Here is a 26,602-nt window from a genome sequence, read left to right as displayed (position 1 = left end):
CACATGCCGTGGAGCACCTAAGCCCGTGTGCTGCAACTACTAAGCCTGCGTTCTAGAGCCCGCGTGCCACAACTACTGAAAAACCCGTGTGCCTAGAGCCCATGCTCCGCAACAAGAGAAGCCACTGTAATGAGAAGCCTGCACACTGCAACGAAGAGTAGCCCTTGCTCGCCACAACTAGAGAAAGCCCGCGTGCAGCAACGAAGACCCAACACAGCCCTAAATAAATAAAGGTTTTAATGAAAGCCATCATCTGAAGAATTCTTTATGGTTGGTGTTACATCTCCTGAAAGGATGCATAAAAATCTAATAATGTTTATTTTTATTTATAAAGAACAATTCTTTCTCGCCTTATTTGGTTTATTTTATAATGTAACAAATGACTTTAGAGACTTGTGAAGGGAATCAGTGATCCTCTTTATCTGTGAATAGAGTTCTTTATAAATGTTAGTAATGGCTCAAAAACCTTTTTGTTTACCCTAAGTTTTTAAAATAAATATTTGTTTTTTAAAGCAAGCGTAATGAATACAGTGCATTATGTTTGAAAAATCTTGGTTGTAGTGCTTAGTAATACAAAAATTCCACAGTCTGGATCTTAATTTTGTTTATTTTGGTACTTGGTTTTAATGCTTGTCTTAGCTAAAAGGCAGCTCATGCAGGGACACGTACCCCCAAAGAATAACTGCCTCTTTGGCTGTACTTTCTAAATGGAGATACTCATTGTTTAATTTCTATCCATCAATTATGCAGATTTGGCTAGCAAAGCTTGTCCTTTCTGTGCAAACCAATGTGAGGATTTGCATTTATATGTTTTTAATAAATTATTCAAAATCCAGAGAAACTATGTATGGAAGGCATTTAAAGAATTAGAAAATGGTTTCTCTGTGTTTAGAGTGTGCAGGTATGAGTATTCAAGATGACACACATTGACTTCTTTTGAAATACAGTTATTTTCTTACTAAAAAAATGCTTCATTTACCTTGAAGGTACACATAGATTAACTATGTTTTTGTTTTCAAAAACAACTGCTAGTAGCATACTGCTAACCGTCACTTATCACAGAAAGTCAGCAAATTTAGACTGTGTGTGTGTGTGTGTGTGTGTGTGTGTGAGAAAGATAAATGCTTAACTCATCTTTAAATTTGACAACTCTTTTAAAATACTTTGCCATGAGACAACCAATAAACCTGTTTGGTATAAAATACTTTTGGTCACTCCTCAACTACGTCAGCAACATTCTGTAACACTTGGTGCTGTTTCTGCTTCAGCTTGTCTTTTGCTGCAGTAGTTGCATTTGAGGTTAAACCTTACTTCCCCTGCCCCAACTTTCTTTTGTTGAGGTCAAAGCAGCTGCTTCATGAAGGATAAGATAATACAGTTTTTTCATAAAATATTGTTTCTATAAAGGAAATCATTTACCATAAGAATATGTCTTCCCTTGAACACCAGTCTCTTGTAGCAATTTACAAAAAGGTGCGTTCTTTATTTCATTTTTGAAAGATTACAGCAAATAATATCACTCTTCCCTCCAAATATTTAGAATCACTTAGTACCAGAATACTTAGACTACTTTACATATATGATGTGTGACTGTCTGACAGGTGGCCATAATGAAGAGGCCAGTGTCGTTTTCTATGTTAAGGATACACATGTATTATATTGTATTACATTATATGGTACTTCAAATACATAGGTTTATTAATATGAAGATTAAATAGAACTCCTAATATGTTGTTCTTATACTCTAATGGATCATCACTCATACTTCCTGGGTTATAATCACCTCCATTTTGGAAATCGCTATTGAAGTACTGTTCAATCGCTTATTGAAGTACTGTTGATAATAATGAACCTTTTAATATTACGTTCCATTTCATAGTATATAGTATACATGTATGAAGCCATCTTAAAAATAAAGCACAAGACAAGACATTCTGATTTTCTTACTAATTAGAAAGAAATGTTTGTGGAAGAAAAATAGATAAATTTCAACAAAGTGAGGCCTTAATAAAATTTATTCTTTTAAAAATATTTATTTATTTATGGCTACTTTGGGTCTTCATTGCTGTGTGTGGGCTTTCTCTAGTTGCGGCGAGCGGGGGCTACTCTTCGTTGTGGTGCGCGGGCTTCTCATTGCGGTGGCTTCTCTCGTTGTGGAGCACGGGCTCTAGGCGAGCAGGCTTCAGTAGTTGTGGCACGCGGGCTTCAGTAGTTGGGGCACGTGGGGTCTAGAGTGCAGGCTCAGTAGTTGTGGCGCAGGGGCTTAGTTGCTCCGCCGCATGTGGGATCTTTCCGCACCAGGGCTCTAACTCGTGTCCCCTGCATTGGCAGGCGGATTCTTAACCAGTGCGCCATAGGGAACCCCATTAAAATTTATTCTTTACCACAAAAGAAGTTATTAGCTTATTTTAGAAGCTTCAGTTTGGATATTCCATTATGCTTTCAGGAATTGGGGTGAATTAAAAGTACCCATTTAAAATTTAATTTAGTAATTCAGTAGTGTTGATCATTTTTCCATGTCCATAGTGAGCATATTTTTCCTCGAATCTCTAGCAAGATAGAAAACATTTCCATGACTCTACCCTTTATCTTTCCCTTTCTCCTCTACTTCTGCAACTGCAGCCACAGTTGCTTCATCACAGATACATTTTGCCTGTTCTAGAATTTTGTATTAGTTGAACCGTATGTATGTGTTCCTTTGTCTCTGACTTCCTGCCCTCAGCGGGATGTTTTTAGATCCATCCGTGTTATTGCGTGTATCAGGAGTTCGTTTCTTTTTATTGTGGAGTAATACATGCAATTGTATGAATATTGAATGTACCATAGATTTGTTTATCCAGTTTCCTGTTGATGGGCGCCTGGACTGTTTCCAGTTTGGGACCACTGTGAAGAAAACTGCCCTGAATATTTTTGTACACGTCTTTTTGTGGACAAATGTTTAATTTCTCTTGGATAAAGGAGTGGAATTGCTAGGTCATACGTAGATGTTCCTCTTTTTAAAGACTTGTATTTGAAGAACAATATACACATATATCATAAATGTACACTTCTACAACCTAAATACTCCTGTGTAACCAGAACATAGATGAAAAAGAAAATTACCAGTGTGCCAGGAGCCCTCCTCATATTTGCTTTTCTATACGACTGCCCTGTCATGGGTAGCCACTGCCTTGACTCCTAACTCTAATTTTGCTGTAAAGTTTTTTGGTTTGCTTGTTTCTATAACACTTTTTTCTGCTTTATTGAGGTATAATTTCCACATAATAAACTGTGCGCATTAAAGGATACTGTTTGATAAGTTTTCATACACCTGTGAAGCCATCACTGCAGTCAAGATAGGGAACACATTCATCATCCCCCAGTTTCTTCACATCCCTTTTGCCAGTCATGCTCCCCTCCACCTCTGTCTCTGTGCAACCTGTCACTGTAGATTAGTTTGAATTTTCTAGAATTTGATGTATGGAATCATACAGTGTTCTCTTTCAGTCATTCTCTCTCTCTAGTCTGGTTTATTTTTATGCAGAATAATGATTTTTTTAACAAGTCTATACAAAAGTCTTTATTTTAACATTTAAAAGAAAGAATCACGTGTTCTTTCCCACAGCTTTACCAGACTGAACCATCTGATAAGTACACGCACACAGGGACTTGGCAGGTTATTGCACAGCTTTTCAACGGGTTGAGTCAGGACCAAGTGGCCACCTTCCCCACAGCTGGGCTCTGAATAATGATTCAGAATAATGACTATAGATTGATATAATAGAATAATTTTTAGATCGATCCATATTGTTGTTTGGGTTAGTTCCTTTTTATTACTGAATGGTATTACATTATGTGTATATACCGCATTTTGTTTATCCATTCACCTGTTGATAGCTATTTGGGCTGCTTTCATTTCTAGCTTTTTACTAATAAAGCCATTATGATATTTTGTACAAATGGAGACAGATATATGTACACATATATCTTCATGAATATGTTTTTATTTCTCTTGGATAAATGCTATGAGGACATGCTGATTTATGTAGGGTACATGTATTTTTAATTTTTTAAGGAACTGGCAAACTTTTCCAAACCTGTATCATTTTATGTATCCAACAGCATTATATGACAATTTTAATTACTCTACATTCTAGCACTTGGTATCATCAGTCGTTTTCATTCTAGCCACTGGAATGGATACATAGTGGTATCTCATTATGCTTTTAATTTGCATCTCCCTGATTACTAATAATGTTGAGCAAATTTTCATGTTCTTATTAGCCATTTGGGAAGTGACTGTGCAAGTCTTTTGCCCATTTAAAAAATTGGGTTGTTTTATCTTTTTTAATTTAGTTGTAGCAGTTCTTTGTATATTCTAGGTACAAGTCCTTTATCAGATATATTTGTGAATGATTTTCCTTAGTCTGTGGCTTCCCTGTTTATTTTTTAGTGGTGTCTTTCAGATAGCAGAAGTTTTAATATTGCACTTCATCAAAATGATCAGTATTTCCTTTTATGGTTAGTGATTTCTTTGTCCTAATAAATCTTGGCCCACATTAAAGTTGAAGAGATATCTCCCTATGTTTTTTCCTAGCAGCATTATGATTTTAGCTTTCACATTTCAGTCTGTGATTCATTTTGTTTATGGTGTGAGGTAGAGGTTGAACCCCACCCCCTATCCCATGTTTATACAATATCTATTTGTTCCAGCATCATTTATTTAAAAAAAAAAAGTGCTTTCCATTTTTGTCAATTATATCTCAGTAAAGCTGAGGAAAACCCCCTTTCCTTTCCTCCTTTCTTACTTTGACATCTTCGTTGAAAATATTTGACAATAAGTGTGGGTCTATTTCTGTACTCTCCATTCTGTTACATTGATGTAATTCTCTCTTCTTTTGCTAGAACTACATTGTCTTGATTACTTAGCCTTATAATGAGTAAGAAGTCAAGGTAGAGGATATCGCCCAAGTTCTTTTCGCAGATTGTTTTGACTATTTTAGGTCATTTGCCTTTCCATATAAGTTTTAGAATTAGATATTGGGATATGTGTTATAATTAAATTGGATACCTAGTCCAATATGGGGAGAGTTGGCTTATAATAATATAGTATCTTCCAATCCATTAACATGGTATATCTGTCCATTTATTTAGATCTCTAATTTCTCTCAGCAGTATTTTACATTTTTCACTTGGCATAGAATAAACACTGCTTGCTGTCCTATTTGTATCTTTTTTTTTTTTTACAGCCAAATCATACTTTACACAGCTTATTTTTATAAGTAAAGGTTTGGTATAGAGATTTTCCATTTGATAACCTTTATCTAATGCATAGATGAAGGGGACCACCTGTTCTGATGTGACAGTGCTACAAATAGAGGAGACTGAAACATATCTTTAGAAGCATTAAAGCAGAAGCTTACAGCTTTATAGTTATTGGCATAATTCTTTTGACTTGTATGGTTGTGGATATTAATATTTAAAGAGACGTATCTTTATTAGCATAGCCTAGTATTTTTAGAATCAGAAGTAAAACAGAATCTTATCAGTTTAATAGGGGCATTAGTTCTTACCAGAGGAGTTTGCATTTTGTAGTTTGCCGTGTTTTCTTCGCCTTTTCATTAATAATACTAATGGAAATATGCAACTCTCAAAAACATATAAAGAAGAAAATAAAACATAATCCTACCACCCAGAGCTGATTACAGTTAAAATTTTTGGTATATTTTCTCATGTGTGTGTGCGCATGCACATGCCTGTTTATATAGCTCATTATCATATGCATAATTTAGTTCTTCTTTCATTTAAATGCTTATAATCACTAGCATTTTCCCATGCATTAAATGCTTTATGAATAATTTACAACATCTGCATTATAATCCAGGATGGACAATAAAACACATTTGAATTTACTCAGTTTTTCTTTTCTTGTGGGATATTTAGTTGCCTTTCCTCCTCCGTGTGTGTGTGTGTGTGTGTGTGTGCGTGTGTGTGTGTGTTTAATATTTGGCTTTAATGAGCATACTTGTTCACAATCTTTGTCCCTATTTTTAATGTCTTTCTAACATTGTTTTAAAGTCAGAAAAGTTTTAAACTGAAGTGTAAAATACGGTAGACATCTACATACTCATCACCAGGAGTAATCAATTGTTTATATTTTGCTTCAAATAATTTGTTGAAGGAGAAGTAACAGGTAAAACAAAAATCCTCTCCAGATAACAATTTGTGTTATTCTGGTGCATATTTTAGTGCATTTAACAAATATGTGTCCATAAAATTTTACTTATTACTGTCTGTGCTTTTGAATTTTATAGAAGCAATAAATTATATCTTCTAAAATTTGCATATTTTACTCAACTGTGTGGTTTGAAATTATTAGTACTGGTTCTTGTAGATCCAGTTCATTCTTTTTATCAGAATAAGACAGTTTTTCCATTCCTCTTTTGAGGAGGGTTAGTTAGATAGAGAGGATGCCACAGTGAACATCCTTTTACATTTCTCCCGGTGCTTGTATCTTACATGTTTGGGCACTTAGAAGTGGTATTGCAGGATCATAAGGTGCATAATCTCCAAAAGGCTCTCTAAAGCGGTGGGGAGTGTATGTCCCGACCAGCAATGTTCTCGTTGCTCCACATCCTCCCCACCCCCTGGTTTTATCAGACTTACTGTTTTTGCCAACTTGATGAGTACAAAATGGATAATAATTTTTTCTTTAGTATGTTTTTAGAAATATTGTTATTAGGATGGGAGCACAGGTTCTGTAGCATATTCAGTGAAACTTTTTATCCTTGGAAATTGTATTCTTTCAAATATCCATTAAGAAATGTTTTCTAATCACACATTAAAACGTTTAAAGAGATTTGAATAAAAGCATTGTTGTTTATGTTTACTCACAGTGGGGTATAAGTGTTTTGTCTAAAGAAGTATTATCTGTCCTGGCTATAAGACTGATATTAGAGAATTGCCTAAAATGCATTAACTCTTATGTTGTGACATCTGTGTAGATAATTTAGATGATTATTTGGCTAACAGAACCCTTGACTGATTTTACTTCTTGTGAGCTTTTTGGGGAAACATTTAATTTTTAAAATCATGTACAGTCAAGTAAAAATGTAATATCCAGTTGTAATTTTTTTCATTTCAACAACTGACGACTGCTTATGACATAAGAGTAGAAATGATTTACTGTGGAAATTCTGAATGTATTATTCCTACAAAAGTTGTCTTCTCTAACCCTTTTCCCTACTGTGTGTGTATAATAATAAACATTTCCAGTTTAAAATATTGTAACATGTAGGCACATTAATTTTAAAAGTAAAGAATATAAAAGATGTAAAAGTTCTGTTCTCTGTTGGAGATTGTAATGAAACTGCCTGAAGGCAGGGACCATGTCTACCTTTTAAATAGCTATACTCTCTGTGTTTTTCTGTACAGTGCCCGACTCAGTATTTCTCTTAAGTATTTGTTGGATGAACGATATTATTTCTTGCTAAGTAGTAATCTTAAGTGAAAAATAACTACTTTTTTAGTACAGATAAACACAGACTTAATTCTATGTGAACCTAGAATTCTGTCAGTATTTATTCTTAAATGGTAATATTTAAGCTTTGGTTTTTCTGGTCTTCTGAGTGAGAAGCATGCAAGTAATGGCAAAAAAGTGGTCGTTTTTATTATAAAGAAACTCAACTCTGGATCCATTTTTAACTGAAAAAGAAAGCTAACTTTTTAGCCTAAGGATTCACTTGGAGTCCCTCTGCATGATTTAGGTGTATTTTAGCCTGTGAACGTCCAGTTCTCGCTCCATGACTTCTGACTTGACTTCCTTATTGTCTCATCTCTCTGCTCCTGTATCTTTGCCCCCTAGTCCTTGTGGGCCCAAAGCTCTTTCCTTTATGAGCCAAGGGTCTGATATATTTAGTGACTTTATTGACCATTTGGAGATTTACAAGGGAGAAATCACATGATGTGTAGCCTTTTACCATCTTACAGCCTCTGCACCCCATCTGTGGCTACTTTCCCCAGCCAGCTCTTCAGACCTGCCACCATTTTTTTATCCTGTAGAGCTTTCTCAGAACTTTAGTCGCCCACTCTCAATGTATTTTTCACAAGGAGTAGCACTGTGTTGTGTTGTCAATTGCTGTGCAATGGATCACCCCAGAACTTAGTGGCTGAAGACAGCAGCAATCATTTTATTATTATTTCGAATGGTTCTGGGGGTTGCCCAGGCTTAGATGGTTCTCACTGGGAATGTCTCATGCAGTTGCAGTCAGGGGCAACTGGAGCTGGAGTCCTCTCAAAGGATTCCTCACTTACCTGTCTGGTGGTTGAAGCTGGGACCTCAGCTGCGGCTGTGGGCTAATTTCTACACTTAGCCTCCTTCTGTGGCCTGGGCTTCCTCACAGCATAATGTTGGGTTCCAACAGCAGCTTTCCAAGAGAAACAGCAGGTGGAAGCTGTTAGCACTTTTGATGACCTAGCCCCCGAAGTCACTCAGCATCACTTCCTCCATAGTTCATAGGTCCTCCCCAGAGTCCAGGGAAGGGAACATAGACTTTACCTCTCAATAAAAAGAGTGTTAAGGCAGATTGTTGTGAGAAGAGCAAATGAGACTGGGGATATTGTTGCAGTCATTTGGAAACTATCAGGTAGGTTTACTGATCCCCAGCTGAAATTCTGATGAACAGAATTTTATCCACTTTCTTTTATCTGAAAAAATTTCATTACAGATGATGAGGAAGTTATAGATATGTTCAAATGCCACTGCCTTTAAGAATGAAGGTTAGAAAGTAATCTTTAATCCTGCTGTCTCTGTTCGTTGGAGCATTTCAAATGTACAAATGTGTGGACTCCATCCCAGTCTCCCAATAATTAGAATGTACTGGATGGACCTCAGGCATATATTTAAAAGCTTCATGGCAACCTATTAGAGAGGCTTCAAGCCTTCTGCCTGTATTCCACGTGTATTTACCAGTGCCACACAACCTTCCTATGGACTCATTAACAGTTTGAAACTTCCCTCCTCTCTTTCTATTCAAAGTATATGATATCAACAGAAAACAGTGGTGGTCTATACTAGAGTGCTATATAGTGTGATATGACTGTAAGTAAAAAACTGAAATTTAAAAGAACATACAAGCTGTAGTCATCAGGGCAGTTTCATAAGAGTGAACTTAAATTGGATCTTGAAAAGTAGATGGAGCTTAGATATGTTTTGTATTGATGGGAAACTCTTCTACTCAATTGGTTGTTAACATTATTTTTTTTTATTGAAGTATAATCGATATGAACATTATCTTTAATCATTTAAACAGATATCTTGGAGATGGTCAAATGGATCATTTTGCTCTCAAATGTGAAGATTAAATGCAAGGGATCTCTTTTTGACATAGTAGATATTTCTGTTTTGCTTATCTGTTTCAGACATGGTTTAACAAAGTCAAAGGCATTCCTCCCTGTGACAGCCTCTGAAAGACTACTGTAGCAGTTTATCATTTTTTTCTATGCCCAAGTTATTGAATCTGATTTTAAGTAAATCTGCCAATGGTGTTTAAACCCTTTTAAATGGTTTCATCAACCACCTTCTCAAATAGAGAAGTAAAGAAAACATCATTGATAGAAGCTGGGCCACAGTGAAAATAGGAAGCCCTCAGTAGATGTTACCTATACGTCAGACACTGTAGTCTTTAATGTAGATTATTTCATGTATGCTTCACCATAAGGATGTGGGACGATTTTACAAATGAGGAAACAGGTTTAGGAAGATGTAAAAGGACTGATACAAGTTCATGGAGCTATTCAGTATTCAAATCAGGTAATCTAATAACTGGAGAGCCCCAGCTCTTAACCAAATCAAGAAGTTCATTTTCTTCATCTGGGAATACATATGAAACAGTGATGGAAAAAGGACACCACTTAGCCATCTGTGGAATGACAAATTGTAACCAAGAATGTCTTTGTTTTTGTATATTGTGGATATGGCTCCAGTCATGTGAACCTTTTAGCTATGATCAAAAACAGTGCACCAAATTTAACACTACCTGGCCATTATTAGATTTGGCCAATGTGGTGAGATGAGAATCACTGATATTTTGAAACCTAGCCCTCCCTCCCCCCCTTTTTTTTTTTTTTTTTACCCCACATGCTGTTTAGCCAAAACTTATAATGGTTAGGCATTGTTACTGGTTTCTTTAGGGTTGTAGGAAGATTAGTGAAGTTATTGGTTTTAATTTTAATTTTTTAAAAATTTAATTTTAATAAAGTTTTAATTTTCTGTTTAAACTTTGTTGAGAGGTTAATAAAGAACAGGTAAATGTTTTTTTTTAATTTTATTTACTTTTTAAAATAATTTATTTTATTTTTGGCAACGTTGGGTCTTCGTTGTGCGCGGGCTTTCTCTAGTTGTGGCGAGTGGGGGCTACTCTTCGTTGCGGTACGCGGGCTTCTCATTGTGGTGTCTTCTCTTGTTGTGGAGCACAGGCTCTAGGCATGCGGGCTTCAGTAGTTGTGGCACATGGGCTCAGTAGTTGTGGCTTGTGGGCTCTAGAGTGCAGGCTCAGTAGTTGTGGCACACGGGCTTAGTTGCTCCGCGGCATGTGGGATCTTCCCGGACCAGGGCTCAAACCCGTGTCCCTGCATTGTCAGGCGGATTCTTAACCACTGCGCCACCAGGGAAGTCCCAGGTAAATGTTTTTAATCTTTCCTCTCTCTGAGACTTTCTTTGAACTTCAGTTTCCTCATTATAATAAGATGGAAGTGATACCACCTGCTTTCCTGCTTTTTTGAACTAGAGCAGTGAACTCCCAGACTCCCCTAGGTGTGTCTGTGCAAGTGCACACAGGGTTAGGGATTCAGAGGGACTGGGAATGCAGAACCATAGAATAAACGTCACCATTATCCTGGAGCTCTAAATTTATTTGATGATAGGCAGTTTTAGACACTTTTTCTATTTTAACTTATAGAGTAGAATGTAAAATTAATATGAAATTTTAAGATAAGATAGTTGAATTCAAAATAAATTTTAGGTGTACAGCAAGCCCACCCCAGGGATATTGCTCATTCTGTCACTGGCAGCCACTTTTCATACTTCTTAGACTCCATATTTTGTTGTGCAGTAAGTCAAATTTAATTCTTTCTTGTAATCATGACCATTTCTACTGTTCAGACAAATGAATAGATTCTGGGAGGTAAAACTGAAACCCATAAAAACCCTAAAAGTATTAAATTATTGGAAGTGAAGCACCCTGAATAAGTTCTAGACTGCTGCTGAGACTTCATTTGTGTTGGGAGTTCGGGTTGCAGAGAAGGTGGAAAAGCAAGCTGCCTCAAGCCTTTCCCTCCCCTTAAGCAGTATGCCTAAAGAGTAACTGGAAAAAAGCTGCTTTTCCTCTGGAATTAAGACTGGAGAGAGAAGACTGATAAATTTGAAGGGATTTAGAGTGAAGTCAGTAATTAAATAATAGAACTTCAGTCAAGAATAGGTTGAGAAGGGTGGGGAGAGGCCTTTGGATTTAACTAGTCCTTTTTTATTTCCCCCCAGACTAAAAAAATGAGGCCTAAGGATTTAAATGATTTAGCCCATAGTTTCTGCTAGTTAGTGGCAGAATAAGAATTTCCAGTTTCCTGACTCCTTACCCCAGCTGGTTTAGGCTAGGAACATCTTGCAGACTTTACTTAAACGGACCACCAGCTTTTCAGTGTTATTAGATAATAAAGGTTTCTGCTCTTACTAATTCATATTTAGGGCATAAAAATGAAAGATTTACTTACGGAGTTTTCTTGTTAGCCAGAATTTGTGTTAAAATGTTAGAGGATGTTTATTTAGCATCTATTGTTTAAACATCCCACAAACTCGTTCTGAAAATTTCAGTCAACTATAGACTCTCTCCTGTTTACCCAAAACAAATATTGACCATCAGTCTTATTATTTCCATTTTTGGCTGGTTAATGTCAGGAATAATGAGCCATCTCTGGTTGGTTTTCTGACTCCTGCCACAATAAAATACTAAGATATGCAAAGATGGAGGCAGAACTACTTTATGTGGGATTTACTAGTAAAGTGATTCTCCCCAACCTTGAGTTTCTATTCAGAATTCTGGTTAATTCTAAACATTTGTTTTAGCAACTGTATAAATTTTGGATTTTCATATGCAGGAATTTGGATTCGCTCCTTTGAAGGATACTGGGAGAGGGAAATGATGGAACAGAATGGGGAGAATCTAAAGCGATGGTATGTAAAGCAGGTTGCAGAACACGATTACAGAATTTTAGAATGAAACCTTGGAAAGGAGAGAAAGGATGTTGAGAGAAGAGATACATTGTGATAAATGTATTGATAAACTTCCTTATACTTTGAATTGCATAAATTATTTGCTTAAGACTAGTTTGGGTTAGGTTTCTGTCACGTGCAGAAACCCTTACTAATACTCATTTAATTTTTTTTTTTTTGCGATACACGGGCCTCTCACTGTTGTGGCCTCTCCCGTTGCGGAGCACAGGCTCCGGACGCACAGGCTCAGCGGCCATGGCTCACGGGCCCAGCCGCTCCGCGGCACGTGGGACCTTCCCGGACCGGGGCACGAACCCGTGTCCCCTGCATCGGCAGGCGGACTCTCAACCACTGCGCCACCAGGGAAGCCCTAATTATTTATTTATTTATTTATTTATTTATTTATTTTTGGCTGCGTTGGGGTCTTCGTTGCTGCGTGCGGGCTTTTCTCTAGTTATGTCGAGAAGGGGCTGCTCTTCCTTGTCGTGCATGAGCTTCTCATTGCAGTGGCTTCTCGTTGAGGAGCATGGGCTCTAGGTGCGCGGGTGTCAGTAGTTGCAGCACAGGGGCCCTAGAGCACGTGGGCTTCAGTAGTTGTGGCTCAAGGGCTGTAGGGTGCAGGCTTGGTAGTTGTGGCACATGGGCTTAGTTGCTCTGCAGCATGTGGGATCTGCCCGGACCAGGGCTCGAACCCGTGTCCCCTGCACTGGCAAGTGGATTCTTAACCACTGCACCACCAGGGAAGTCCCGGACTCATTTGTTAATTTTTATAAGAGAGTCATATAACACAGCTGTTGAATCAGATCATATAATATAAAACTATTCTGCTGAAACTAAAATGCATTGTAGAATTTTTTTTTCTAAACCATTCCTCTATTATAGAGAAATTAATTTTAAATGTGTTGGTTCCTTTAAGTTAGTATTTTTGAGAGCCGGATAAATTAGCCACTTTTTTTTTTTTTTTTTTTTTTTTTTTTTTTTTTTTTTAAGAAATGCACCTTTAGCTTTGAGTCATCTTAAATTAGATGTCATCTTAAATTTTAAGTCATCTAAAATTAGAAATATTTAACAACAAAAAAGTTGAAATTCAGATGAAGAATTGATTCTTTGGTAGTTGCTCTGGGGTGAAAAATGAGAACCATACGGCCTCTTTCTAGAAGACTACAACCTAGTTGGGTGTGGAGGGTGATAAGGCAAGTGCACAAATAACCACCACACAATACAAAGCTGATTAGTGATAAATGCCATAGAGAGGTACAAAGTTCATGGGCCTCTTAGAGGAAGTAGTACCTAATTCTTCTTTTGTTTAGCAGTGTTTAAACATTTTTTTTTTAGTTTTCTTTAAATTAAGATATACATACATAACATTCACATTTTAAAAGTGTAAATTTCAGTGGGTTTTAATATTCACGGGTTGTACAACTTCACCGCTATCTAATTCCAGAATAAACTTTTTTAAAAATTCAAATATTTTTAGCTATGATATGCCCTCTAGTTCTTAGGCTCCACCACTCCCTACTGGTTTACATCTGGCTGCCTCTGGTCTTTATATTGGCCACCTGATTCCTGAAGGCATTTAAGTTTGCCTCCAGGCTTGAGGAGTTGTTTTTCTAGTTTCCTTTACCTTGCAAGCAAATGCCAGCATTACCCTGGGGTTGCAGGTATGGGGAATACTGGCTGCTGTCTTGCTGAGCATCCTTTTCCCCACCTCTGTCCCTTTTCACACTCTACCCTCTGACTCCTCCAAGAATGGTCCCCACCTCTGCTGCAGCCTTTTGAGAGGGATGACTTCTATTGCCTTCGAGAGGGCTTCCTTGGAATAAAATCCAAACTGCTTTTCTTGGCTTACAAATCCTTACATGATCTGGCTTTTTCTTCTCATCAGACTAATCTTTCTGTTCCATGACATAGCAAACTTGTACCGTCTGCCTGGAATGCTTTTCTCTCTGATCTTTTCATGTCTGATTCTGTTTTGTCATTCATATCTCATTTTAAATATCACTACTCAGAAAGGTCTTCCCTGGTCATTGAATCTGAAGTGGCTACTTGCTCACTTTCCACACAACCCTAATTTATTTATCACCACAGTTGTCATGGGTCTGATTTTGTTGCTGTTGTTAATAATTTTCTCTCCACTAAAATGTAAGTTCAGTGTTAGTGGGTCCCTTGTTTGTCACTTGTATAACTGCATCCTGAGGTTCTAGAGCAGTGTTTGGCACATAGCATGCGCTTAATATGTTTATTTGTTGAATAAATGGTTGCTTTGAGCTGTGGCTCCTGCACTGGTTCATTTGCCAGTATGATTCCATTACTGTCTTACAGAAATTTGCCAAAAATCTCAGGTCCTTTGATGCCTTTGCCGGCTCCAGCTCTCACTGCCTTTATGAGTTAATTCCCTTTTGTAATTGTTTACTGTCATTTCAATGGAATGAAATGTATTCTGTCTGTCTTTTGACAGGTTGAGATGTTTTAGTCAGGTTGAAAACATGAACAGCAGCCAAGTTAGGAAAGCATGGCTTGTTTTTTTGACAATACTAAGTAGTTTAGGTTGATTGAAGGTTAGAAAATAAGGTTGAGAATTTAGGTTGAGGCCATGTCAGAGAGGGTCTGAAATCATTTGATGAAGAGTTTGTACTTAATTCAGAATGTCCTGGGGAATGCTTGTGGGGTGTTTGAGCAGAATCATGACTTGAAAAGAGTTTTTAAGGAAGATTGGTCTGACAGTGATGTAGTAAAGAAGAGAGGTCAGTTAGAAAGTTACTAGAATAATCTGAGGATGATTCATTGTGAATCTGAACCACAATAGTGGTCAACAAAATGAAAAGGAGGGCAGGGAGTTAGAAAAATATTTGAGCCTCCTGGTGCTGACACTGATAAATTTCTCTGTGATAATTACAGTTCAGCAATGTGACTTTTTTTTTAGATGGATTGGTTGATTGTATGGGGAACTGTATTGAATATCTTGTGTCAGTAATGTGTTATAAATGTCTTTGTTAGAATTTTTACATTTATGAGAGAGATGAAACAGAAAGCAGACATCTCAGCTTTGTTGAGTCGGGGATATTTGGTCAACTCTGGCACTTCATATCTCTGGATGTTGGCAAGAGGTCAGGGTATATGTTAATGAATAATGCAGGGTGGTACAAGTGTTTCACTGTTTAACTCCCTTTGTTCTCACTAAATGTAACAATTTAAAAAAATCAAAACTTCTTTTAAAAATCCCATCTTAAAGTCTATATTTAGCTTTAGCCTTATTATTTGATTAAATAGTAGTCTTTGATTTAGAACTGAATTCTGATTTCTTCCTGACCTACTTGTGATTTTAACCAACTTTTTTTTTTCACTTAGTTACTTTATTTTTACACCTGAAGTTTGGCAATGATTGTCTTTTGCCTCTGAAAGAATTATCTGATGAGTAATTATTTTTCTAAGATGTTAAACCTTTATTTCCATTAAGTAAAACTAATTTTATGATGACCAAACTAACCTTAAAAAGTTAACTGAGTAAACCAGGCAAATGCAATTTAGGAATGGTAACACATGCACATAATGAAAACCATATGTTGGAGAAATATGCAAGTGTTTTTTAGGGTTGTTAGGTTAAACTGCATTATTTTCTTTGGTAAAAATGTTTTCAACCTATGTTTTTTTCTTTAAGTTTATTTGTGAATTTTTAAAAATTCACACTCTGTTTTCCTAACTAAACTACAACTTCCTGAGGGTAGAGACTGTTCTTTCTCTTCTTTTATCTCCCCTGCCTCCCTTCTCTCTCTTCCTTAATTTATTTTTATTTATTTATTATTTATTTTTTAACATCTTTATTGGAGTACAATTGCTTTACAGTGGTGTGTCAGTTTCTGCCCTACAACAAAGTGAATCAGTTATACATATACATATGTTCCAATATGTCTTCCCTCTTGCATCTCCCTCCCTCCCACCCTCCCTATCCCACTCCTCTAGGTGGTCACAAAGCACCGAGCTGATCTCCCTGTGCTATGTGGCTGCTTCCCACTAGCTATCTATTTTACATTTGGTAGTGTATATATGTCCATGCCACGCTCTCACTTTGTCACAGCTTACCCTTCCCCCTCCCCATATCCCCAAGGCCATGCTCTAGTAGGTCTGTGTTTTATTCCCGTCCTACCCCTAGGTTCTTCATGACATTCTTTTTTTTTTTCTTAGATTCCATATATATATGTGTTAGCATACAGTATTTGTTTTTCTCCTTCTGACTTACTTCACTCTGTATGACAGACTCCAGGTCCATCCACCTCACTACAAATAACTCAGTTTTGTTCCTTAATTTATTTTGATATAATTTTAGACTTGTAAAAGAGTACAAACGACTCCCATATTCCTTTCACCTAGATTCACCTATTGTTTACGTTTTGCCTAATTATCATTACTCTCTCCCTATATACATATTTACACAACACACACACACACACACACACACACTTACACACTTTTTTCTGAGCCAGTTAAGGATAAGTTGCAGACGTTATGCCCCTTTATGGCTAAATTCTTTAGTGTATGTTTCCTAAGAATAAAGATATTCTCTTATATAACAGCAGTACAATTATCAAAATCAGGAAGCGTTTCATTGATACAGTACTATGATCTAATCTATAATCCATAGTCAAATTTTGTCAGTTGTCCCAATAGTGTCCTTTATAGCTTTGTTTATACACTTAACATTTTTTCTCTGGGTCCAGGATCCCGTCCCAGTATCAAACACTGCATTTAGTCGTCCCGTCTCTTCAGGTTTTCTTTAATCTGGAACATATCTTCAGCCTTTCTTTGTGCTCTTGGCCATTACATTTTTGAAAACTACAGGCCAATTATTTTATAAAATGGCTCTTGTGATTGATTTAGTAATGAATTTTTGTCAGGAATACCACAAAATGATAATGTGTCTTCTCGGTGCATCATAACAGGAAGCATAAGGTTTGCCCCAATATTGATGTTGTTAAGTTTGATAACTTGGTTAAGGCAGTGTCCCTCCAATAATCTGTGGGGCGATACTTTGAGAGTATGTAAATGTCGCATCAAATATTCACCCACTAGTTTTAGCATCTATTGATGGTTCTTGCCTGAATCAGTTGTTATTGCAGTGGTTGCAGTGGTGATCTTCTGTCATTTCTTCTATGTTAATTAGTTGGCATTCTACTGTAAGGAAAAACTTTCTCCCCTATTATGTTTATTTATATTAGTATAGATTTATGGATCCTTGTTTTAGTCAACGTGTTATACTTTTTTCTGTCATAATTTATTTTGATGCTTAAATTGTCCCAGAATAGGCTCCTGCGGCACCTACCCCCCCTTCCCCCCCAGGCTTGCTCCTGTGTCCTTATGACATGTCCCCATCTTTATTGAGCAGTTTTTGGCACTAGATGTTCTAGGGGCTCATCTTGTTATTTTCTCTGCCCCAGCCCTGGAATCATTACTCCAAGGATCTCTGGTCACTTTTTGGGTAGAATATGTATTTAGAAACCAAGAACTGGGAACTAGGTATTCTAATTGCTACTGGGGTGTTACTGTTACGAGGCCGTTTCAGTGGACATACCTATAAATACACATACACATAATATCTGCCTTTATTTCTACCCCTCCCTTTATCTCTGTCTGTTTAAAACCTTGAGTTCATACTGATGATTCAAAATCCAATCCAAATGGTTTCTCTGCTGCAGGCTAAAGCTGTCTGGCAGTCTCCCTTATCCCCCAAAGTATGGGCTGCCTTGAGGGGCTGCATTTCCTGCCATGCATTTGCCTGTCTTACAGGAGAATAGGGCAAAAGTGGAGAAAAACAGAAGTCGACCACCACCCTAATGAGGCTTTCAGTAATTTCAAGACAGTTTCTCCTACCCAAGAGAGTAGTGAAGTTGTAGCCTCTACTTTCAGTTGAACCTGAGAGTGCATGAACAATATTAGCCATCTCCAAAGATAACTACATACTTATGTAGTATAGCAGGAAAGGTCCCAAGTGTGGAGCAAGATGAATATCCCTGGAAGCAGTTGTGGAAGCCACACACCCACACCCACACCCACACCCACATATGTATATATACTGTATTAGTTTCCTAGGGCTGCTGTAACAAATCGCCACACACTGGGTGGCTTAAAAAACAACAGAAATAATTTTCTCACGGTTTCTGAAATAAACCTGAAAAGCTGGAATATAAATGAAAGAATTTTGCACTTACTATTTTTTGATTTTGTTTTTCAGTTTTTATTGTTTATTTTTTAGTTGCCCTGTGATTTCAGATTATGGTTTGTGGTATACTGTGTAATAAGTAATTATAAAATTGACCATTAGAACATCTTATTTCTGGGAATGGTATGAGTTTCTTTGTAGAACATTGAACTAAGATTTTTCTTTCCACTTAGGTAAGGAGTTCCTGTTTGGGGGTTTAGTAGATTAAGAATATCTAGTATTATGAAAATCCAGTGTAAATAGAAGAATGAATATGGTTCATCCTCTTCAAAGAATTCCTTTACTAGGGGCTGTGTTTAAGTGCTTGATAAATAAAACATTAAATTAACAAAATTGCCTTTGATTTGACTTTTAGCTCTTAGGCATTATAACCTCTGTCAACTGTTGCAAGAGCTCTTACTTGTTTTTATGCTTCTTTATATGATCTTTAGTTACCTCACAGTTAATGTACATGATAGTGAAGAGGATGTGTTAGTTACATCCTGGGTTGTCAAAAAACAGACATAAATAGAGGAGTTAGGTATAAGGGTGTGAATCACCTCCCCTAGTATTTCTCTTTCCTCTGAGTAAGGAGGGGTTCACAGTGGCTGGCCCAAGAATAGTACACCTCTGTATTTATTAGGGACGTTCAGTTCCATGTGGAAACTTTACAAAACTTAGTTCCAGATGTCAGCTCATTCCCAGAGGACCAGACCATGCAAGTTTGCTCATGGCCAGTGAGTTTACTGGGCATGCTCCTGCAAAGCCTTTGGATGATATAGTTCTTTGCTTCTTGTCTCTTTCAACACTTAGGAGATGGTAGCTTCCTTTATGCACAGGCCTACAAAAGGAACTTTGTTCTTAAAGAGTTTGTTAATCAAGATACTTCTATGTTTACCACCTTTCCCCATAGTTAGGATTAATGTTCTCTGAAGTCATGGAAGATACTTTTTGCTTTCTTTGTATCTTGCATAATGCTATTTGTAGGCAAGGTGTTTTGAAGTGTTGGACCCCAAGTAGTACTTGGGCCTTTTCTGTTGAGGGCCACTAACCTCTAGAAAAAACTTATGTGATTGGATATACAGAACTTTTGATTTCTTTTTTTAAACTCATCTGATTTATAAATTAATAACAAGCTATAAAATGATGTTTAAGAAAAGGCTCACATTGGAAAAGAATCCTCAAAAAAAGAACCTAGTGTGTTCATAGAACATATATATATATATATATATATAAATAAAAGAAACATATCAAGCATGGGAAATTTAGAATTTTGGGGAAAATCAGTTTAGGTTCTCACTTTCACATTTTTTGCGAAACTAAGTTACCTATGTAAAATGCAATAATTACATAAAAGAATGAATAATAAAACTAAAAATGTATATAACCATTTATCTGATTTCTGGGTGGAGAATTTACTGAACAAAACAGTGTAAGAATGTTTTTCACTGTACATTTGATAACTTAAAAAAAAATGTTTAGCGGTGTCTTAAAAAAGTCCAATGAAGTTAAAAGGTAAAAACCTGAGGAAAATGTTGCTATACACACGTTTAATATCTTAATTCTGTAACGTGCTCATGTAAATTCAATTGGTTTATTTTATTTTATTTTCTCTTCTTCTTTTCTATCAACCTTGCCTTTATACTGTTTCAGTTGGTTTATTAAATTCCCAGCTCCCATTTGGGCCGTTTACACTTGCTACCATTTAGTTCACAACAGAACTGAGTTAGAGTTGTAGGTCCAGAGAGAAACATACTTCTTGGTGCCCTATTTAGATGAGTAGTTAATAGCCCTCTATCCCCCACAGTTCTCAGTTCATTTCACATTTTGTTGTGTCCTGTTTCTCTCCTTTTCCTTCTTAGCTCTTACTTCCTCCCTCCTTTTGATGGGTTCTCTTCCTCTTTTCTCACCTTACTAAATTTGACAGAGTTTTTTTTCCTTATTGTTTCTTTTGCCTGATTTAGGTTTCCTTCCTCTTGCTTTTATTTTGCAAGAGTTGTATCTTGCACATTCGGGGGCACTTCTTGAACTTGGACGTATTCACAGCCCCCCTTCTCTGGTGTCTCTTTTTCTTTAGAATTATTTATCAGATTAGAGCAGCATAGGAGGTGTTTTTCAAAACTTTTTGTGATAGAACTACTGAAACGTAACTGGACATAAAGAACTGAAATTTATTTCTAAATAACTCTGAGCAGAAGCATGGAACTTTTGCTTCTTCCATAGAGGAGGAGTAATTGGGGTGTGTTAATTACGAGATCCTGATGCTGCTTAGTTTTTTTATGGTCTTCGGGAGTACTTATTCTAGGTTGTTCTGCCTTTAACCAAATTGTGGTCATGCAAAACTGCATTACTTTTGTCTTAGAAGTCCTCCCAGTAATTATAACACACTATGGAAGTTCTCAGACTTTTGTGGGCATAAGCAATTCCCTGGGGGGACTTGTTAAAAATGTCCCCCTCCTGGAAATTAGTATTCAGATCTTGGGCATGCCATTTTAAAGATGACTTTAAGAAGAAGCACCCCAGGTAATTTTGATGTAGGTCATCAGTAGACCACAGTTGGAAAAATGTTGGCATATGGCATCAAGTCCAAACTCTTTGATATGGCTTATAATGTTGCCCCTGCCTCCCTCTCCAGCCCCATTTTCCATGGGTCTATGCCACACATCCTATGCTTCAGGAGTGTTAAGCCACCTAGAGTTCTCAACATGTCTTAACCTTCTCACACCTTTATATACCCTGGCACATGCTGGTTCCTCTGCTTATAGCCCTCTTCCCCATCTCTGCCTTGCATATTCATTCTTCAGGTCTCCACTGAAGCATCACACCTCTCCTCTCTTCTTCTCAAACGGAATTAAACTACACTCACATAACAAAGCTCTATGATAGCACTTAACATAGTGTTTCATCATTGTTGGTTTCCTGGTCTGTTCCCTACTAGATTATATATACTTAAGGACAGAGTCTGTCATGTTGATCTCTGTTCCCCCAGTGTCTGGCACATGGTAGATGTAGAGTAAATACTAAATAATATCAAAGCTTCTCTTGCCTCTTTGGAACATTAAGCACGCTAGATCTGAAGAAATGCTATAGTAGCAGCTCTGTACTCCTGTATTCTGAGAGTTTTCACATGTTTTTAAGTATAGAGCACTTATTTTTACAAAAAGCAATTATTCTGTAAGTGCTTTTACAAAAAGCAAGTATTTTGAATTAGTTATGAATTTTTGAATTTAAAGGGACAAAAAGAGTTTGGTAATAAATAAGGCACCCTGGCTATATACCATGTATTTTTCTTGCCACTTGTGAGTATGTGACTTGTATAAGTTGTACTTCATCTCAAGACTTTAATTTCTGTATCTGTAAGTCTCTCTAACTAATACCCACAGTGGCCTTCTAATGGTCTTTCACTTTTCTAATAACTCTTATACAGGTACCATGTCCTCTGACTAAAATACCATTTCTCCCCCTACCTCCTTCATTTCTGTGTTTAGTTCTTCCCAGTTGCCTTCTGGAGGAAGAAAATAGGTTTGACTTTCAAGGTCCTGTATGACCGGGTCCTTTCTTAGACCTTCACCTTTAAATCTAACTCTTCCTTCTTGTTTTACTTGACAGTCTCACAAAAAAGCAGACCTTCTTCTTTGCTCTTTATAATTAGCCCTACCTGGAATATATTTATTCAAATCCTTAAGTCCTACTCTAAGCACCACCTTCTTGATAAAGATCACCATTCCATCTTGCAGTGAGGAAATTGAATAGTAAACCAAAATATCTTCCAAGAGGAAGGTTAATAGGGAAAATATGCTTGAATGTTTTAACTTCATGGAAAATTTAGTGGGAATAATATTGTTTCATACTAAGACATACTAAATGGATAGTTTTGTTATGTGTAGTGGAGCTTACTATGTATATTATACGTTTTCACCTGTAGTAATTGAAGCACAATTATTCACTGTTATTTGTGAAATGAAACCAACCAGCATATAAGCAACTATGGATCATTCCCCCATTATTTCTGTTTTCACTTCATTAATAAAATAAGTGTAAACTAGTTTAAAATGTTAGTTATTATTAGCTATAATCTATTATTTTTCTGTAATAAATATGATTTTGAAATAATATTCAAGCTGACTGAACTTTCTCATTACCTGAGTCCTAACTTCCTCGTTTTTTTCCAGTTGGATGTTTGCTAGGCATCTCTCGATCTGTCTTCAAAACAAAATCCACATTCTTCCTTCCCCACAACCTGCTCCAGGGAACAGCAGTGGGCAGGACTGTGTGGCTGGAGGGGAGAGTGGGGAGAGTGGGAATAGAGGTCAGAGAGGTCCCTGAAGGGCAGGATCACTCAGGGCCTTCTCGACCTCGCAGCGACTTTTGGCTTTGTTCTGTATTCAGTAAGTCTGCACTTTGGAAGCGTAAACCTTTTCATATGTGGCAGCATCATTAAGGGAAAACATCACATTAGAAGCTATCCGTTTAAATCCTTTAAAAAAATTTTTTTAAACATCTTTATTGGAGTATAATTGCTTTACAATGGTGTTAGTTTCTGCTTTATATCTAATTATTTTTAAAAGAAAATTTGTAAGTTCTCTTTTCTTCTTAAAAAAAATTTCCCCTTTTTGTTTGGAGGGACAGTTGACTGACTAGTGTATAATTTAATTTGCATTTTCTGCTGTCATCATTTCCAGCAGGGGCATTATGTTGGGAAAATTCAGGTTTAGAATTGTGATTTAATTGGAGACAGGATTGATATATAATAAGGAATGAATTGCCTTACCAGATTTGCTGACTTTTAGATAGTGCAGAGCCTATAAACTTTCTTGGGGCTCCTCATTTGGTGTGTGTAGTAAACAGAAACAATGCTCTATTGGGGGTAGGAGAATAAGGATTAATATCAGCTTCTAGAGAATGGAGAGTGCTGTTTTAGAGTATAGATCCTTTAAGAAATGTTGTAGGACCTAAATTTTTATTGGAAAAGTCTCTGAATAAAATGTCTAAAGTTCATTTTTGTAAAATAACCCATATGGTGAAAGAAATCCAAGAAAGGACAAAATTGGCAAAAGTTACATAAATGGTAAAAGTCTAATAGTTACTTTAAATTTTTGATTTATTTTATGACTCTGTCATTGTTCCTTAGCTTATGTTCCTTTACGTGAGTAGTCTAGATAAAACAAAATTATTAAAATATTTGAGAGACTTTTAAAAATCCAAATAATTATTGGGTTTGAGTAATAGGAAAAAAACTCACAGAACACACCAGACTTTGGTGTGGAGTCTGTAGTTCTGTTTGGATCCATGACAGTTTAAAATATTCACATTCATTTTGAACCATTTAGTGTTTGTGCTGTAAAATTATATTCCTATTGTTTCATTTTTTTCCAGTGTAGCATCTTCCTTATGGGCATTTGCAATGTGTGCTCAGAAGGGAAGTGTAGGCATAAGTGTCATTATCTCAAAGCAGAATTCTTCCTAGAATATTTTTGCTTCTGGGTTATTCCAGTGTTTAGTTTGGAAGATTAGGGAGGAAAAGGAAGTTGACTGTTAACGTTCCCAGTTATGTTGCTTGTTGGCCTTCATTATGAAGACTGAGTATTACTACTCTTAGATGTTCTCAAACTAGCAACTCTTATTTGAATAATTAAGTCACCTGGTGAGATGAGGTTTTTCTTTGCACTAACTTTTTGTTTTTAATGGGTAGATAACTTTTTTAAAAAAATTATTTATTTATTTTTGGCTGTGTTGGGTCTTGGTTGCTGCACGTGGGCTTTCTCTGGTTGTGGTGAGCGGGGGCTACTCTCTGTAAATAATTCAGTACTGGATGAAAATCTTAGAAATAGTATTAATACAAGTGAACTGTAAAAACCAAATGTCTTTAAGAGCCAAATTTATGCATTGGAAAATTAGCTGATCCATTTTCCATTTGTCAAGGTAGAATGCCCTGATTTATACATGCTTATAGTAGTGAAATTAAGAAATGAGGCTCTCTTAAGTGGTTAAATGGGATATGATCTGATTTTCAACATTATTAGAACTAAATTCAGTTTTGATTTTGCAACATTGACCATTTCTACAAAATTTTATATGGTAAAATAAGGTTTAAAATCTAACTTCATGGCACCTCATCAGTTAGCTAAAATCCTTATGTATCTCATAACTGTATTTAAGGACTGCAGAAATAATTTTGTTGATTGCTGCTTTGGAGGTATAAGATGTATATAAATTCTTATTCTAGATTAAGCATATCTTTAATCTCTGAAGAACTGTTTAAGCTAACTGACAAGTTGTATTCTGAATATTGCCTAGATCCACTAGAGCACAATTTGTGTTTTCATAAATGTGAGTCAAGAGTATGGCATGTACAATGAAGATGTTCATTGTGTCCCTGGAAAAGTTAATGGGTGTTACTCCAAGTTGAAGGAAAAGGATCTGTGGTCAAGTAAATTTGGAATATGTTGGTTTAAGCAAAGCTAAGCTTTACTGAAGATTTCTCAGAGCCTTTAATATTAAAATATTTTATATTAATCAGATTAATCTTTAAGAATTTTAAGTATCTGGTCAGTCATTGATCTTACTTTGTTTCGTGTAATCTTTTCCTCCTTTCACAAAATAATATGAAAGTTCTGTGTCAGATATCACATTATTTTATTAATGGGAAGAAAGAAAATATATCTTCTTTCAAAGGACTTACACGTGAAAAGTCACCACATGTGGGAAATTTTGTATATGAATTTCATGTTTTCAATTCCAGTTTTCTATTTGAATTCCAGTTCCTTGAACTTTGTAGCGACTGATAGGGAAGTTAGTAAAAGACAAATGGGGTAGAAAGTAAGAGTAAGATAGAAGGAAGAACTAATTCAACAAACTGAACTAGATTAAAGGTTTTTGCTTTGTCTTTTCTCTGAAATGCTTTTTGGACTAAGGTTTTCATGATACATACTTATTTGAACAAATTTTTACAGAATAAATAAGATAATAACTTGCTCATTAAAGTCTTCTGAAATTTTTTTTCTGTGGTGTTTGGGGTGTTGCAGGATCTATTAGTGGAAAGAACTGTACTACTGTAATATCCTGTGATTAATGGGAGTGGTCTGTGATTTAAAAATCATTGTTGTAAAGCAACTATACTCCAATAAAATTTTTTTTTTAAATCATCATTACTTGTGATTCTGGTTATAATCTGATACAGTTTGGTCTTCTTTCACAGTTTCCTAAAAATTTGAGACTTAATTGCTCATTTCTACTCACTTGTTAACCTTGTCTCCACTTCGACTTCGTTTCCTTTTATAATATAATCTCTAGTTTTCAAGGTTTGACTCCAGAGAGTTGCAATATGTATCAGAACATACACTGCATGATTTTTCAAGTTCAGCCTATAACTATTCATTATACACAAATATCTGTATTTCAGATGGAGCAGCAGCTATCAGATGAGGAAGTTGACCATGGTGCTGAAGAAGACAGTGACAAGGAAGATCAGGACCTGGACAAAATGTTTGGAGCCTGGCTGGGGGAGCTAGACAGACTCACTCAGGTTAGAAATTGTGCGTGACAAACTGGCTGGGATTTTAAGTCATCACTATGTGCTAAAACTTCACTGCGTAGACATGAGGATATGAATATAGTTTATGTTTTAAAATACTGCTATAAAGGGAAAATGTGCAAAACATTAACAAGTAAATGAATAGTAACTCTAGAACACAAGATATTATCTTCTGTGGTTATTTTAAGGAGTTAAAAAAATGCTTTTGACAGAGGTTCTGTGCACCCAGAGGGATTTCTTAAAATCTGTTTCATAAATTCAGTTGCTGCCTAAAAAGTTTTAAAGCCTAAAATGTAAAATCTAAATTTTAGTAAATCCTATTCTATAACTTAGTGAGTATGAACACATTTTACAACATAAATAATATCCTCACATGCAGATATTTTCTATTACATGATTCCAGAATACTGACAGAATTTCTTCCCCGGCTGCATTTGAAAACAGTGGCAGAGCTTTTTCATTTTGTTTTATTGGATCTTTGGTTTAAAAAAAAAAAAAAAAAATGATTTTATCCTCTAAACCAGGTCACTTTTTTTTTTTTTTTTTTTTTTTTTTTTGAGGTACGCGGGCCTCTCCTGTTGTGGAGCACAGGCTCTGGACGCGCAGGCTCAGCGGCCATCACTCACGGGCC

At 36.3% G+C, this 26,602-nt stretch overlaps 1 protein-coding gene across 6 annotated transcripts in view; it reads left to right on the top strand.

Annotated features, from left to right (window-relative positions):
* RAPH1 (Ras association (RalGDS/AF-6) and pleckstrin homology domains 1) overlaps positions 1–26,602 on the top strand; it is a 90,669-nt gene that overhangs the window by 6,916 nt on the left and 57,151 nt on the right. For 5 of the 6 annotated variants that reach the window (XM_067026645.1, XM_059053365.2, XM_067026646.1 and 2 more), the window contains exon 2: positions 25,840–25,962. In XM_067026645.1, coding sequence (XP_066882746.1) covers positions 25,840–25,962 — 123 coding nt within the window. Of the gene's footprint in view, positions 1–12,138; positions 12,206–25,839; positions 25,963–26,602 lie in introns of those variants that run through there. The other variant, XM_067026644.1, reaches the window with a different exon arrangement.

The sequence above is a fragment of the Kogia breviceps genome, chromosome 2 (genome assembly GCF_026419965.1).
Source record: "Kogia breviceps isolate mKogBre1 chromosome 2, mKogBre1 haplotype 1, whole genome shotgun sequence".
In the NCBI taxonomy this organism is placed as follows: Eukaryota; Metazoa; Chordata; class Mammalia; order Artiodactyla; family Physeteridae; genus Kogia; species Kogia breviceps.
Note: the sequence above shows the minus strand (reverse complement) of the source record. Positions and strands in the feature narration are given on the sequence as shown.